The sequence below is a fragment of the Lithobates pipiens genome, unplaced genomic scaffold, assembly GCF_037356315.1.
Source record: "Lithobates pipiens isolate NorthernLeopardFrog02 unplaced genomic scaffold, aLitPip1_a1.2 Scaffold_10, whole genome shotgun sequence".
NCBI classification, from domain to species: domain Eukaryota; kingdom Metazoa; phylum Chordata; class Amphibia; order Anura; family Ranidae; genus Lithobates; species Lithobates pipiens.
The window spans coordinates 69,161,192-69,177,470 of record NW_027507686.1 but is presented as its reverse complement, the minus strand read 5'-3'; the positions used below and the strand labels follow the sequence as shown (position 1 = coordinate 69,177,470).

At 45.5% G+C, this 16,279-nt stretch overlaps 1 protein-coding gene across 2 annotated transcripts in view; it reads left to right on the top strand.

Moving 5' to 3' along the window:
- Positions 1-16,279, top strand: part of BSCL2 (BSCL2 lipid droplet biogenesis associated, seipin) — a 78,496-nt gene that overhangs the window by 10,350 nt on the left and 51,867 nt on the right. For both annotated transcript variants that reach the window (XM_077455813.1, XM_077455812.1), the window contains exon 3: positions 13,377-13,458. In XM_077455813.1, the coding sequence (XP_077311939.1) occupies positions 13,377-13,458 (82 nt within the window). The remainder of the gene's footprint in view (positions 1-13,376; positions 13,459-16,279) is intronic.

The following is a 16,279-nucleotide window of genomic DNA, read 5'->3' as shown; positions in this document are numbered from 1 at the left end:
TGGCCCCGCCACCTGGTATGGACTAAAAGGGGAACCCCAACGCCGAAAAAAAACGGCGTGGGGTCCCCCCCCCCCCAAGTCCACAACAGACCCTTGTCCGAGCACGCTACCCGGCCAGACAGGAAAGGAGGGGCGAGCGGGCACTACTTGTGAATTGCGCAGAACTCCTCAGGGTGATGAGTCCGGCAGGAAAGAGCCCCTCAGTCAGCGGCAGCAAGGAGGGTTGGACTGTCGCTGTCCTAAGTCCCCTACGGGTGGCAGGCAGGGTAGGGTCAGCATGGCTTCAGAAACTGGTGTTTCTTCCCCTGAAATCCAGGCAATTGCAACCGGGTCACCGGACTGCGCAGTTCCCATGGACACCCTGATGGTGGTCCTCAGTTTGTTGCCAAGATGGAGGCAGTGCGTGGGAAGAAAGGTGCATTAAAGAGGCCCCTGCCCCCCCCCCTCCTCTGGGGATAGCTCTGACACAGACTTGGGTCCTGTTGAGGCTGGTGACCCCTGCTTTGTCTTATCAGACGATGCTGACCAAGACTGTTCGGACAGGGAGGATGAGTCCCCATCCGGGGACCAGCCGCGACAAAGCGCTTGTTGGAGCACTTATCACAGCTGTGCGTGATACCCTGAAGATTCAGGAGCCAGCGGATCCCTCTACTGATGTACCGGACCCTTTTGGGTCCCACAAGCCAACTTTTTGCGCATGCTCAAACGCGTTGTGTCCCCTGCCGATGTCACGCGCTGCTCTCACGAGCTGGTCCGCATCTCTGCCGAGCGCAGAACACAGCTGAGCTCCCCCCCCAGCGTTCTGTGGATCCTGTCACAGCTGCTTGGACTCTGAGACACTTACTTGCTTGTGGGAACAGCTGCTCGTCCATGTGTAACTATGATTTTAACATGTAAGTGATATTATACATTTCTGGAATCTAATAAAAGCAATTTTACTGAAGTGGTTAAATAAAGTAACCATGATTCCGGTTGAGGGGACTCTTGCATTCAAGGATCCCACGGACAGGAAGGCTGAGGCAGTGGCTCGTTCCTTGTTTACGGTTGTGGGGTCAGCCGTGCGACCAGTACTGGCATCCGCACTTGTGTCGCAGACACTGACTGAGTGGGCAAAACTTTTGCACCGCGAATTGGGAGAGCAACAGGCTTCTCCTGTCTGCGTGGAACTAGCAGACCAACTAGTGCAAGGCCTTAAGTACGTCTGTGACGCGGCCCTGGATACTCTCCCTCTGTTATCCAGGGCTTCAGTGTCAGCTGCGGTGCTGAGGACTAATTTGGCTAAAATGCTGGCCTGGCATCCAAAAAAGCCCTGACGGATCTTTCCTTCCTTGGCAATCGGCTCTTTGGAGCCTCATTGGATGACATTATTAAAAATGCCACCGGTGGTAAGAGTACTCTACTCCCACAGGCCAGGAAGGCTAAGGAGCCACACCGTAGGCAAGGGTCCTCTTTTTCCGCTCACAAACGGCTTTTTCGTCCGCCCGGAGCTTCGATGAAACATCCCTAGCCCGACAGGACATCCATGGAAGGTCAAAGTCCCTGGAACCGCAAGCCTAAGAAGCCTGCGAATAAGTGCTACTGCATGAAGGTTTGCCCTCACCCATGTCTTCGGGAGTTTGCAGCCCGGTGGTCCTCCCGGTTATCCGACCAATGGGTCTGCGATCTGATTTTCACAGGCTACAAGATGGTTTCTCTCTTGGCTGCCAAACAGATTCTTCCCCTCCAGCATACCCATATCCCTGGCTCACGGGAGGCCCTCTTGGGGGCGGTAAGGGATTTGCTGAATCGCGTGGTGATTGTACCGGTTCCGGAATCGGAGCGATTCCAGGGATTCTACTCAAATCTGTTTGTGGTTCCCAAGACGGAAGGGGTACGTCCGATCTTGGACCTAAAAGCCCACAATAATTTTGTAAAAGTGCAGAGGTTCAGAATGGAATCGGTTCGCTCAGTAGTCGCTGCACTCCATCAAGGGGACTCTCTGGTTTCCTTAGACATCCAGGATGCGTACCTGCACATACCCATATGCCTCCGGCATCCAAAAGTTTCTGTGGTTTGCAGTTGGGGAAGCCCACTACCAGTTTGTGGCTCTCACCTTTGGTCTGTCTTTAGCCCCCCCCGAGTCTTTACCAAGGTATTTGCTCCGGTTTTGGTGTTGCTATGGCAATATGGGATCAAGATTGTAGGATACCTAGATGATCTCCTCCTGAGGGCATCTTCCGCCTCAGAATTAGAGGAGGATGTGGAGATCACCATGCAGACCCTGCAAGAATTTGGGTGGCTGTTGAACCTAAAGATGTCGGTGCTTGTGCCGACCCAGCGTCTGGAGTACCTAGTACCTAAGCGAGAGTGTTTCTCCACAGACAAATTGCAGACTCTCAGATCTGCGATTAAAACTGCTGATGAACTGCAAGTGGTCGTCCCTCCACTTTTGCATGCGAGTACTGGGACTCATGGTAGCCTCCTTTTGAGGCAGTACCTTATGCCCAGTTCCACACCAGAGTCCTGCAGAAGGAGATTTTGACAAAATGGGACAAATCTCAGTTGTCTCTGGATCGACAGATCCAGGTGAGCCAGTCAGTCAGAGACTCGCTGATCTGGTGGTTGAGGTCCCTGGTGATTCAGTCCAGGGAAATCGTTCCTTCCTCTAAAAATGGACGGTGATCACAACGGACGCCAGTCTATCTGGCTGGAGTGGAGTGATGGGGGTTCGTTCGGCTCAGGGCCTCTGGTCAACGGAAGAATCCAGTTTGCCAATCTGCTCAAATTGAGTGATCAGGCTGTGCCTTTCCACATGGTCAATGAGACTGCAAGGGCATCCGATCAGGATCCAGTCAGACAACGCCACGGCCGTGGCATAAGTCAATCACCAAGGGAGAACAAGAAGCTCAGCTGCTGCACGGGAGGTCGCTCACATACTTCGGTGGGCAGAGCGACACGTTCCAGCCCTGTCAGCCATTTACATCCCGGGTGTGGAAAACTGGCAGGCGGACTACCTGAGTCGGCAGATGCTGGACCCAGGAGAATGTCTCCGAATGCAATGCCCATTCAGGCTGCTGTGTCTGAAGTGGACCAGATGTGGATCTATTGGCCTCCCATATCAATGGTAAGGTGCCGAGATTCATGTCCAGGACGAGATCTGTGGGCCGACGCGCCAGACGCACTGGTGGCTCCGTGGGATCAGTACCAGCTGATCTACGCCTTTCCTCAACTGAAACTGTTACCATGTCTGCTTCAGAGTGGAAGACGAGGGTATCCCAGTGATGCTGGTTGCCACAGATTGGCCTCAGCGTCCCTGGTACGTCTGGTGGCAGACGCTCCCTGGTGACTGCCGCTGCGAGATGACCTTCTGTCTCAAGGTCCGATTCTCCATCCTGCTTTACCATCGCTGGCTTTAACGGCATGGCTATTGAGAGCCAGGTGTTGAGGAACCGGGGTCTGTCGGACTCTGTGATCCAACTATGTTGAGAGCATGGAAATCTTCTTCTCAGAAGATATACCATCGTACCTGGAAGGCCTACATCTCCATGTGTAAGGAGAAAGGATGGCATCAGAGCTCCTTTTCCATATCCAGGATCCTGCTTCTTACTCCTTAGTGAGTACCTTCGTTCAGGGGGTACGACATGTAGTCCCGGTGTGTCCACCGCTACCCCCTTGAGATTGGAACCTGGTGTTGTCGGTGCTTCAAAAACCGCCATTTGAAAACATCAGGGAGATTCCCCTGTTGACTCTTTCCCAGAAAGTGGTCTTCCTAGTGGCCATAACATCGGTCAGGAGCGTTTCGGAACTGGCGGCCTTGTCTTGCAAGTCACCCTATCTGGTTATCCACAAGGATAAGGTGGTGTTGCGTCCGCAACCGTCTTTTCTACCGAAAGTAGTCTCGGATTTTCATATCAATGACGACATTGTATTGCCATCTCTGTGTCCTAAGCCAAAGCACCCTAAGGAGGTAGTCCTTCACGCTCTGGATGTGGATCGGGCTATTAAGGTGTATTTGTCTGCCACGGCTCCCTTTTCGGAAGTCAGACTCAGTTTGTTTTGGTGGCTGGTCCAAAGAAAGGCATGGCAGTCTCGTCGACCACCATTTCCAGGTGGATCAGACAGATTGTAGTACAAGCCTACGCCTTGAAGGGGCAGGTGCCCCCCTTTCCGGTCACGGCCCACTCCACAAGGGCAATCGGAACATCTTGGGCCTTCCGACACCAAGCGTCTGCTGCTCAGGTGTGTAAAGCGCCGACCTGGTCGTCTGTCCATACATTTACCGTTCATCTAAAGCTCGCCATTTCTTAACCACTTGACGTCCACGCTATAGCCAAATGACGGCCACAGCGTGGACCTGAATTTCTGGGAGGCCATCATATGATGGCCTCCCCTGTGCACGCTCCCTGCGCGCTCTGTGATCACCGATCTGAGTAAGGGGCCACTCCTGGCCCCTTACCATGTGATCATAGTAGGCATAGTAGATCATAGAGGCATAGTTTTTGTAAAATGTGGAAAGAAAATAAACGCTTTATTTTCTCAAAGTTGTCCATTTATAAAATTTCTAACACATAGCATGTACATCACAAAAATTACACCCCAAAACATAGTTTGTCTGCTACTCCTCCCGAGTATGGCCATGCCACATGTGAGACTTTTACACAGCCTGGCCACATACAGAGGTCCAACATGTAGGGAGCACCATCAGGCGTTTTAGGGGCATAAATTTCAATGCTAATTTGACTACCTATTACACTTTGAGTCACTGTAGTGGCATGGATGAGCCGTGGATGGGGATGGCTAAGCATTGTTGAGCCTTGAATGTGTATGGATGGGATGGCTGAGGATAGATGGATGAGTATGGATTGCTGAGCATGGATGGAATGGGCACAGATCAGCGCTATGGGCAGTACACATCCAGCCCACAGCGCTGCTGCACCCAATCTCTCCCCTCGCACTATACCGATCAGTACAAAGAGGGGGGAGAGGAACCAAACGTGACGCCGGTTTGTTTACAAGTTATTCAGTAACCAAAACTGCAATGTTTATCCTCATGACTCACCACAGGAAGCACCCTCATGGCTAACGGAGGATAGGTTTTCCAATTCTAACATTAATAAGTCACAGAGACGATGCATCCCTGGGAATTAGACCAGTTAGGCTAACATTTAATCATGTGCAAGCTCTTGGAGGGGATAAGGGGTTATATACAAGATTTTAGTAATGAAACCAGTATCCTTAGGAATAATCAATATGAAGCTCGTTCTTGCCAAACCAATCTGTTAACCTTCCATGAGGAGGTGAGTTGCCATCTAGATAAAGGAAGGCCCATAGACGTGGTGTATCTGGATTTTGCAAAGGCATTTAATACAGTTCCCCATAAATATTTACTGTACAAACTAAGGTCTGTCAGCATAGGGTGAGTACATGGGTTGAAAACTGGCTACAGGGGTGACTTCAGAGGCTAGTGATAAATGGGGAATGGTCGGGGGGGGGGGGGGGGGGGAGTTGGGTCCCCCAGGGTTCTGTCTTGGAACCAGTCCTATTTAGTTTATTCATAAATGGTTACAACAATGTCTGGGGAATGCCCAGGGAAAAACCAAAGCCTACTTACCACCAGCTCGCAGACAACCAAATTAACCTGTCTAACAGTATGCGTTAAAAGTAGGGGTTTAGTCCGCACGCATTTGCAAACGCATGCGTGAGCCACGTCAAGGCACCCTGGTATCTGTGGTCCTAACACTAACATATAAGTGTCCCCGCAGTGGAGGCACATGCATTCTGATGGTTAGATGAGAGCAGGTGGACTGAAGGGGAGCCACCCCTCCTTAAAGGTACAGGAGCACACCAAACACCCAGCAAGAGCACAATGGCAGCAAAGGTGTTTGTGCACTGCTGGACCAATACAAACACTACCGTGTTATCAAGAACTTGCCCACCGCCCTCATCTATAGCTGGCTATCGCAGTAAGTGGCTTTGGAAGGCTAAAACAACAGGTAACAACAATGTCTGGGGAATGCCCAGGGAAAAACCAAAGCCTACTTACCACCAGCTTTATTCATAAATGACCTGGAGGATGGGATACATAGCTCAATCTCAGTATTTGCGGACCATACTAAGCTAAGCGGGGCAATAACTTTTCCGCAGGATGTGGAAACCTTGCAAGAAGATTTAAACAAATTTAATGTGGTGGGCAACTACATGACAAATGAGGTTTTAACCACTTGCCCACCACTGGCCATCAATGACGTCCTTGAATTTGTGGGGGTATATCTGAATGATGCCTGCAGTTAGACATAATTCAGATGTTATCTTTTTCAGCTGGTGATTCCCTACACCATAACAATGATCATAGTGGCTGGTCAGCCGCTTGATCGTTCCTACGGGCGGCGAGAGGGGACGTCCTGCCGCGCTCTGGTGCTTCTACTGACTCACCGCTGCGAACGGTTAGTCGAAGAATGGATCCGCCATCCCAGGATGTTTACATAGAGATTTCCAGTGGACCAGATGGTCACTGGATTCTCTGATTGTTTGGAGGCTGGGCGTGATGTTATAACTTCACGCCCGGCCTCTGCATTCAAACAAATGGTGCTGCCTCGGCTGGGAAGCTGAGATTGTCTGTCTGTTTAAAAAAGAAAAAAAAAATTATTTAACCCACTCCAAAAAAAACGCGTTTCAAAAATTGGTGCACAAGTACTGTGCAAGGTAAAGTTGCAATGACCGCCATTGTATTGTCTAGTGTCTCTGCTAAATAAAAATATCATGTTATGTCATTTTCTAACAAAAGATTTTTACATGTAGAAGAGAAATGTCAGAATTGCAATATAAAGTTACCTTTCAAGTAGGGTCAAGAATTAACCATAACAAAAGCAAAAGACAGCTATTATGGCTGTAGCGGACAAATCTAGGAGGATATCTGTTAATTCAAACTTTTATTAATTGTCAAAGCCACACCAAGATAAAATCACGTTGCCCTATGGCTGAAGTACATCCGACCCTGCTGGGCATCAGATAGATTTTTGGTATGTCACTAACAAATGCATTCCTGGTGCGTCCTACAACCAATGACCAGGATACATTCAAACAATAAACTCACATAAAACAGACAAGGCGCCACCCAGACCAATAACACACCGAGCTCCTTGTGAGAGTAGCCTCCCTTATTACAGAAAAAGGTTTCTTGAAAAATATATTAGATAATTCATATTATAACAAAGAACTTTCCACCAAGTCTCATTATGGTCTTCCAGAGTTCTAACATTCCTTAAAACATGCTGTTCCTTTATGTATTTTATGAATACATAAAGGAATACATGTGTGTGCATGAGACAGTTACCGTATTTGCCGGCGTATAAGACGACCCGGCATATAAGACGACCCCCTAAAAACCTGCAAAGTTAAAATGTTTTGCCCGTACTCACCGTTTAAGACGACCCCCGATTCCGAGGCTTCCGACGCTTCATATTCCTCTTCTTCTTCGTTCTTGCTGGAGCCATTTCCTTCTTCCTTCTGGTGCTGGAGCCAATCACGGCGAGCAATGTATTCTATTAATGAATACAAAGCCTGCTGGGATTGGCGGAGGCTGTTGCATCATCAGCCCGCGCCTCACTCTCAAAGCCAATCGGAGCAGGCTACTGTGTGTAGCCTGCTCGGATTGGCAGAGATTGCTGCTCCAATCCGAGCAGGCTCTGTATTCATTTGAATACATCGCTCACTGGGATTGGTTCAGTGGTATATACTGTATGTAGCCGAAGCTACATACAGTATTACCGGACAGCCAGAAGGCATCCCAGCAGCGGACCCGGCGTATAAGACGACCCCTCCTTTTTGCTCAGTTTTTTTAAGCGTAAAAGGTCGTCTTATACGCCGGCAAATACGGTATTCAATGTTATTAAATTTAGATGCTGGTAAGGAAGATATCTTTTTCCATCATAATCGGGGAATTTTTGTTGATAGTTTAAATCAAATAGCTTGCACAGACGTCTCCTATATGTATGTACAAATCATCAGTCCCAGACAAAGTAACCATCTGAAAGAAGTAAATAGAGTCGGTCATTTTGACTCGGTCAAAAGCCTTCTCGGCATCTGTACTTAAGACGTATGGTGTTTTAGTTACTAAGGCTATACGCACTAGGTTGAGCACCTTGGTGGTGGTATCTCTCGCTTCACGAGAGGGGACAAAGCCCACTTGCTCTTGATGTATTATGCCTGTCATGTGGTGGGATAGTCTATTGGCCAGTATTTTTGTGAAGAGTTTGAGATCTAGATTCAGGCAAGATATAGGCCTGTAGCTGCTACATGCCAGCTGGATCTTTACCCTCCTTAGGAATAAGGGAGATGATGAGCTCTGTGTCCCTTTGGAGCTGTCCCCCTTCCACCAGGTTGTTAAATAGTTTCACCATATATGGGCCAAGGATAGGTAAGAGGGCTTTATAGTACTGCAGGGTAAACCCGTCCGGAACCGGCGCCTTACCCCGTTTCATCCCTTTAATGGTACATTGCAGTTCCTCTAACATGATGGGCTCATCCAATTCTGCCCCTGTTTCCTCAGTGAGTTGTGGAATGCCAGATGAGGTAAGATATTCTTCTACTACAGTGTCAATACGTAAACAGAAAAGATAAAAGTGCAGCGCTTAACCTCTAAATATAAATGTGACTTAATACAAAAATTTGTGAATTTAGGTAAAAAGCCTAAATAATGAGAATATAAATATTGTGAATCAAAATAGAGTGAAAATCATTAGTGAAAAGTATTTTCAAAAATCAGTTAATCAAATAAAAAACATTTGTCTGTAACTAAAATGTTCCAATACATTAAAAAAAAATTGAAAAATTCAAAAGTGTATAATAGTGCTACACAGTGTAAATAATGTCCCATGTGAATAAACAACAAAAGTGTAATTGATCCTGTTTGTTCAAACAAAAATAGTGCTTGACCACGTGGACCCTTCACCGCTGTAAATCAATAATGAATGGAGGCTTACCAGATCACCAGTCGGTACACGCAGATACGGACACCTAGACGGTTCGATGCGGAAAGCCGGAAAAACGACCCACTCCTTCAGATATCCCGCAATCACCGAAATCAGCTCGGATCCTCTCTTGAGCCGGTCTGCGCGGCTGCGAATACGTAGGAGTTTCGATACACGAAGCCGGAAGACACCCACACCTTCGAATATCGCGAGTGCGCCAAATCGTGTAGTAAAGTTTGAACAAATTAATTTTTATTCAACTAAATGGTTTTATGCGCTAAAAAATGACTCCACCGAGCCATATGAAAGTAAACGTATCGTTAAAAAATGAACAATTTGCTAGCAAAAAATATATATATAATAAACGAATGCTGAAGCACAAAGGGTGAGCGTGGCTACCCGACAATCGTTTCGTCAAAAGTCTGACGTCATCAGGGGTACCCCTGATGACGATACGTTTACTTTCGTATGGCTCGGTGGAGTCATTTTTTTTAGTGCTTAAAACCATTTGGTTGAATAAAAATTAATTTGTTCAAACTTAACTACACGATTTGGCGCACTTTTATTTTTGTTTTTATGGTGATATGATGCTTCGAGGCTTTTGAGAGGACCAGAACGGACTTGGTGACTACGCGATATTCGAAGGTGTGGGTGTCTTCCGGCTTCCTGTATCGAAACTCCTACGTATTCGCAGCTGTGCAGGCTGATTCGGTGATTGCGGGATATCTGAAGGAGTGGGTCGTTTTTCCGGCTTTCCGCATCGAACCGTCTAGGTGTCCGTATCTGCGTATACCGACTGGTGATCTGGTAAGCCTCCATTCATTACTGATTTACAGCGGTGAAGGGTACACGTGGTCAAGCATTATTTTTGTTTGAACAAACAGGATCAATTACACTTTTGTTGTTTATTCACATGGGACATTATTTACACTGTGTAGCACTATTATACACTTTTTTGAATTTTTTTTAAATGTATTAGAACATTTGAGTTACAGACAAATGTTTTTTTATTTGATTAACTGATTTTTGAAAATACTTTTCACTAATGATTTTCACTCTATTTTGATTCACAATATTTAGATTCTCATTATTTAGGCTTTTTACCTAAATTCACAAATTTTTGTATTAAGTCACAGTTATATTTAGAGGTTAAGCGCTGCACTTTTATCTTTTCTGTTTTGTTGTGCCCAGTATCCTGGTTATAGTGTTCAGCTGCTGTTTTTTTAACTTTTTACTAAGCGCAGATTTTTTTTGTTTTATTTTTTTTCTTATTTTTGAGTGTCAATACGTGCTGCGCATGATAATGGGTGCATGGTCTGACCAAGTGATATTGCCTATTGCTGGGTCATGAGCTGCCTCTAGTTGGGGTATTAGGAAGTAATCAATGCGTGAGTATATTTTGTGTGGGCATGAGAAAAACATGTAGTCCCCTTTTTCCCCAGGGTGGTGGAGTCTCTATATATCTATCAGTTGGGCTTCATGTAGATCTCGCGTGATGTGTTTGTGTATGCTGGTACGAATCGATGAGAGTCCGGACGACGTGTCCACCATAGAAGCCATAGGTGCATTAAAGTTTCCCCGTAGGATCAGTTGGCCTTCTGTGAAGTTCATGCAAGGAGTATAGAGACTCCTTTTGGATTTGGCCCCTGGGCTAGTGGCATAAGATAATGGGAAGTAGCGGTTCTATAGGCATGGATGTGTGCCCATTCTGAAGTGTGTCTCCTGTATGAACGCCACATCCACTTGGGCCCTTTTTAAGGTCGTTCAGGAGCATGTAGCATTTCAGGTACATTTTAGACTCTTGGCATTCAATGAGAAAATATTAATGTGATCCATCGCTCCTGGGCTCAAATGGGGAGGTGGGGGGTTGGGTGGGTGGAGAGTGGGTGAGGGGATTTATAGGTGGGAGAGTAGAGGTGAAAAAGCAAGATTGGATCAAGAGAGAATAAGACAGTGTAGACTGTCTTATCTTTTTACGAATTCTAAAACAATTTTGTGCAATGAAGCACACTCCGTGTTACCAGGAAAGGTGCTTGGGCTTAGTGGGGAGGAGGTCGGACTATGACCGGGGGAGACCACACGACCCGGTCCAGACCCCCCTTCTTAAAAACATTAACTTTCAACATGAATGGATTCATTACAGTATAAATGTGCAAGTCCATTCTCTTATATAAAACCCATATAATACAGCGCTTATTCCTGAATACAAATACTGAAGAAATAATTTTGAAGGTGAAAAAATTATATGCGACAAAAATTTGTGAATAAATATGATAAATACAGTAGAAACAGCTGCAACTTAAAAGTGAGATACCCACAATTACAAATATCAATTTTTCCAAAAAAAGCTGCGCTATAATGAATCAAAACAATATGTGAAACAAATGAAAAGAAAAATGTTTAAAACGTGAAATCCAAAATACAAACAAAAAAAATCTATATATAAATATCCAAATTAGTCCATTTCCCAGTCAACAGAAATTCTGCTCATCATCTCCACCGTGTTTTATCACACCGCACCAATGGAAAGAAGTGTCATCAAAGTTGCAGAGAAAGGCTTTCCACCACCAACAATACTGACGCTTACCAGCTATACTGATCCCATCTCAGAGTTCAGATATCGCCATAAATAAATCGCTCCCTCTGAACATGGACTGCATGGAGGATGTATCTCTTTAAACGCTTTGTTCAAGTGGATGGTATGTTCCTACGGCCACACCGCTCATTGCCCAGCACATGCATAAACAAGAGGAATCGCCATAGTGTGATACAGTCAAAAGTTTTAATAAAATAAAAAGAGCTGCACTTACATCAAAATGTAAAAAAAGGAATCGTTTTTCAATTAAGTTTTGCCAACCGGCTTCATACAACGCTGCCCGTCGTTTCCGGGTTCAGCATAGATCGCGGTGACGTTAGCACGCCGCTCCTCCCTACGGCGTTTCGTTAGAGATGACGTCTTCCAGGGGCAGTCAAGATGGGTACAGAGGCTCAATGCTTTCAATTTCAAGCCCTCCCCTTCGGTCTATCCTCAAGCCCACGCATTTTTACAAAAGTATTGAGGGAAGCGCTGGCTCTGCTTAGGTTAAAGGTGATTAACTATTATCCCTTACCTGGATGACCTCCTTGTGGTGGCAGAGTCATACCAGAAGTTATCGGATCTCCAGGCTGTACAAGACTTCCTATAATCCCTAGACTGGTTGATAAAAGTAGAGAAGTCATCCTTAATTCTGGCCCAGAAAGTGACGTATCTGGGTTACGACTTTTGCTCGGTAGACCAAAAAGTTTTTCTTCCACAGGAGATTACAAAAGTGATCCGAACTATGTCAGCATTACAGACCAACCAGTCGCGCTGAGGCAGGTTACGAGAGCAGTGGGTCTGATGACCTCATGGTTTCCCGCAGTACCATAGGCAAGATTTCATCAACGTCCATTATAACTGTTTCTATTAAGAAACTGGGACGGAGACTGGCTTTCTCACTGAGACTGCAGGGGAGCCATTTTTCAGGCGCTTTACAGGTGCTATTTTTAGCCCAAAAGCGCCTCAAAAACGTCTATGTGAAAGGGGTCTAAGTAATGTTGTTTTTTTTTTTTTTTTTTTTGCATGAATCTTTTTATATGGAGGAAAAACTGCGGTTTTAAAGGGCCACACGCCCTACTAAAGAGGAATCTGGATATACAGTGCAACAAAAAAGGAGCCCACTGTGCATACCCCAGCATATAGGGGAAAATTAGGTCAAACATAGAGGTCCAAATGTTATGATCTGAGAACACAGTTATCCTATCCCATGAATGTGGTTTGTGTCCTGCCCCCTCGATGTCTGCTCACAAGTGGATTTCCTGCATCTATTTTGCCCCCTGGATAAAGGCCCTGACTGGGTAACTAGCCGCAAGCTAATCTTGGCTTGCCATTCGCTAAGCCCGCAGTTTGTGGTGGTAACACACATCCGTGGCGGTGTATGTAATCCATTCCAAGTCACTATTTGCTGGATATTCACACTCTCACATGTTGATGGACTTTTTGCAAATGTATAACTCGCATGCATTTTTATTTGTGTATAGATTTGGGTATTGATGTTATTAGCATGGCTTCATTATTTTTTTTATTTTTTTCACTATTGTACTGTGTGTATTTCACAGCAGAGCTTCTGCTGTTTAGGATGTTCTTATTTAGTACTGTATCTTTCTTTTAATTTGTAAAACGGAGATATGTGTAAAGTACATCCTTATGTATGTGCTACAAAAAAGGGCAAGTAGTCAACGAAAATGTGACAAGAATAATACTCCGTTCCATATTGTTTGTATGTACCTCTCCAAAGATGACCACTTATTTTGTAACCAACCTTTCTTAAAAAAACAAACAAAACAAATGAAAACAAATTCAATTGGGAAGCAGCTTTGTATTTACTTGTGTATTTTTGCCTTCTTCAGCGCTGATTGCGACTCGCCACCTGGAATCGTGTGCTCATTCCCAACAGCCAATGTGTCTCTTCTAAAAAATAATCGTGATCGGGTAAGATTTACTGTCCCATTCCTTAATGGCTATATTCATGTTTTAAAGCGGAGTTCTGCTTAACCACTTGCCGACTGCCGCACGCTGATGTACGTCCCTACTTTCGGGACGGATATCGTTGTTATGGCAGCAGCTAGCTGCCATAACCCCGGTATCCCCATGTGCGGTCGGCTACAACAGGGGTCTCCAACCCCCGGGCCGCGGCCCGCTACCGGGCTGTAGCCCGCTTGCAGCCGGGCCGCGAAGTGCGCACTGAGATGCGGCGGCGGTGAGCAGAGCAATCACCGCACTTCCGCCCACACAGCCCTGCCGCTACACTGCTGGGGGTGAAGCAGGTGAGCAGAGAGATGACATCATCTCCCACCGCCCCGCCCACATCACCGCTGTTCCGCCCACACAGCCCGGCCAGTATACTGTTGGAGGTGAAGCGGGGGAGCAGAGAGATTACATCATCTCTCACAGCCCGCCCCGCATCACCTCTGTTCTCTCTCACGTGGAACCCACCACTCCACTCCACTGCACTGCCTCTGTGCTTAGTGACAATTTGCATTTAAGAGGCTGCATCTGGTGGCATGTGTCTGTGGCAATCTGCATCTGGTGGCATGTGTCTGTGGCAATCTGCATCTGGTGGCATGTGTCTGTGGCAATCTGCATCTGGTGGCATGTGTCTGTGGCATGTGGCAAGTGACTGTGGCAATCTGCATCTGGTGACGTGGCAATCTGGTGGCATTGAACTGTCAATCTGCATCTGGTGGCAAGCGATGTCGCATGTGGAAATCTGGTGATGGGCAACGTGGCAAGCAGGTAGCAAGTGACAAGCTGCATCTAGTGACAGATTTTGCATTATGGTGAGTTGAACTATTTAATTTTATATTACAATATAAAAATGATGCACTTCAATCATCCTGACACCATATTAACCATGGTGTTGTGATGAAGTGCTAACACCAGCCATTTCCTGACAAATTGGCCGCAAAAAGCCGCATCGTCCCCCATGCGCCCACCGCCCCTTTTTGGGTGGAACTCCACTTTAAAAGCACAGAATTTAGCAGGTAGAAAAAAGTGTGTCACGCACACTGCCAGGTTCCTGTAGAATCTTAGTATAGCTTTCTGCTTTTACCTCCTGACAGGCAGGCAGCTGAAATCAGGAGATCAATGAACTGAGAGAGTACTCGCCAGCGCTCTTGCAGTTCATTAAGAACTACAAGCCACCTGTCGCAATGGAAGAGGGTAGTTTGTAGTTCATTTATTCACAGAACTCTGTGAGGGAATGATGCAGCCGCACCCTAAATAAGGGTGTAACATGTTACCAAAAGTCAATTTATCCTTTTAATATGTACGATCTAGTTGTGTAGATAATTTCCTGTAGCTGTTTACTTCCGTATGCTCAGTTTGAAATGGTTAAACAGGGAGCATATTTTATAGAATCTGCACAGGAAAAATGTTTGACAGCCACGGAAGATTAGGCTGCTCAATGACCAGAGCGCTTTTTACAATTTGGCACTGTGCTGCTTAAACTGGTAATTGCGCAGTCATGCAATGTTGTATCTAAACAAACTGTGCATCCTTTTTTCCCACAGAGCTTTATTTTGATGGTAATTGCCTCTACGGTTTTTATTTTTTTACGATTATAAACAGAAAAAGACCGAAAAACAAAAAAACAAAAAATTTTTTTCTACTTTTTGTTATAAGAAAAATCCAGCAAACTCAATTTTAGTCATACGTTTAGGCAAAAATGTATTCAGCCACATGTCTTTGGTAAAAAAAAAAAGTCAATAAGCGTATTTTTATTGGTTTGCGCAAAAGTTATAGCATCTACAAACTAGGGTACGTTTTCTGGCATTTACGCAGCTTTTAGTTTGACTGCCTATCGTTTTCTTGAGGTGCTAAAATGGCAGGGCAGTTGCTGTTTGTATCTGCTAGTACTAGTACTGATTTTAGTGTATTTTTAGCAAACATATTGTTTTTAAAAATATTTGTGCAAAAATGACGAGGCCTTAAATCGGTAACACATTCTTTTTATTCTACTGGTCATTTCCTTTCAGAAAATATATGGTTTGTGGGGTCTTTGACAAACTCTGAAAGCTGTCAGTGAAAAATGAAAATCTCCAGATTTTTGACAAATTTGGATATTTAAATTTTTTTGCATTATTTTCACCATTTTGCAAAAAAGTGCAATTTTGTTATTTAACCACTTCCTGCCCGGCCTATAGCAGAATGATAGCCAGTGGTTCTGTTATCCTGACTGGGTGTCATATGATGTCCAGTCTGACACACCGCTACACCGATCTTGACTCTGACTGAGGCTCTTTACCACGTCATCAGCTTTGTCCAATCACAGCTGATCACGATGTAAACCAGAAGAGCAGTTGACCCTGGCTTTTCCTCATTTGCGTCTGACGGACTTGAGTAGAAGAGATCCAATCGGCTGCTCTCTCGATGGGGGGGGTCTCTGCTGATTATCAGCGCAGCCCCCCTCCCCGTGTATGCCACCTAGGACCACCAGGGATGCCCACAAAGTAAGTTACCCCAAACGGTATGCCACCCTGGACCACCAGGTAGATGACAATTGGTGCCACCTGTCAGTGCCGCCTTATCGGTGTCCATCAGTGAAGGAGAAAACATACTTGTTTACAAAATTTTATAACCGAAACAAAAGAAAACCTTTCAACCTTATTTTTTGCTTAAAAAAAAAAAAAAAAAAATAGGTGATCATAAAAAAAAAAAACACCAAAAGAAGGCTCCATTTGTGGGAACAAAATGATAAAAAAAATTTGGGTATAGTGTTGTATGACACAGAGCTGAAAGCTGAAAATTGTCT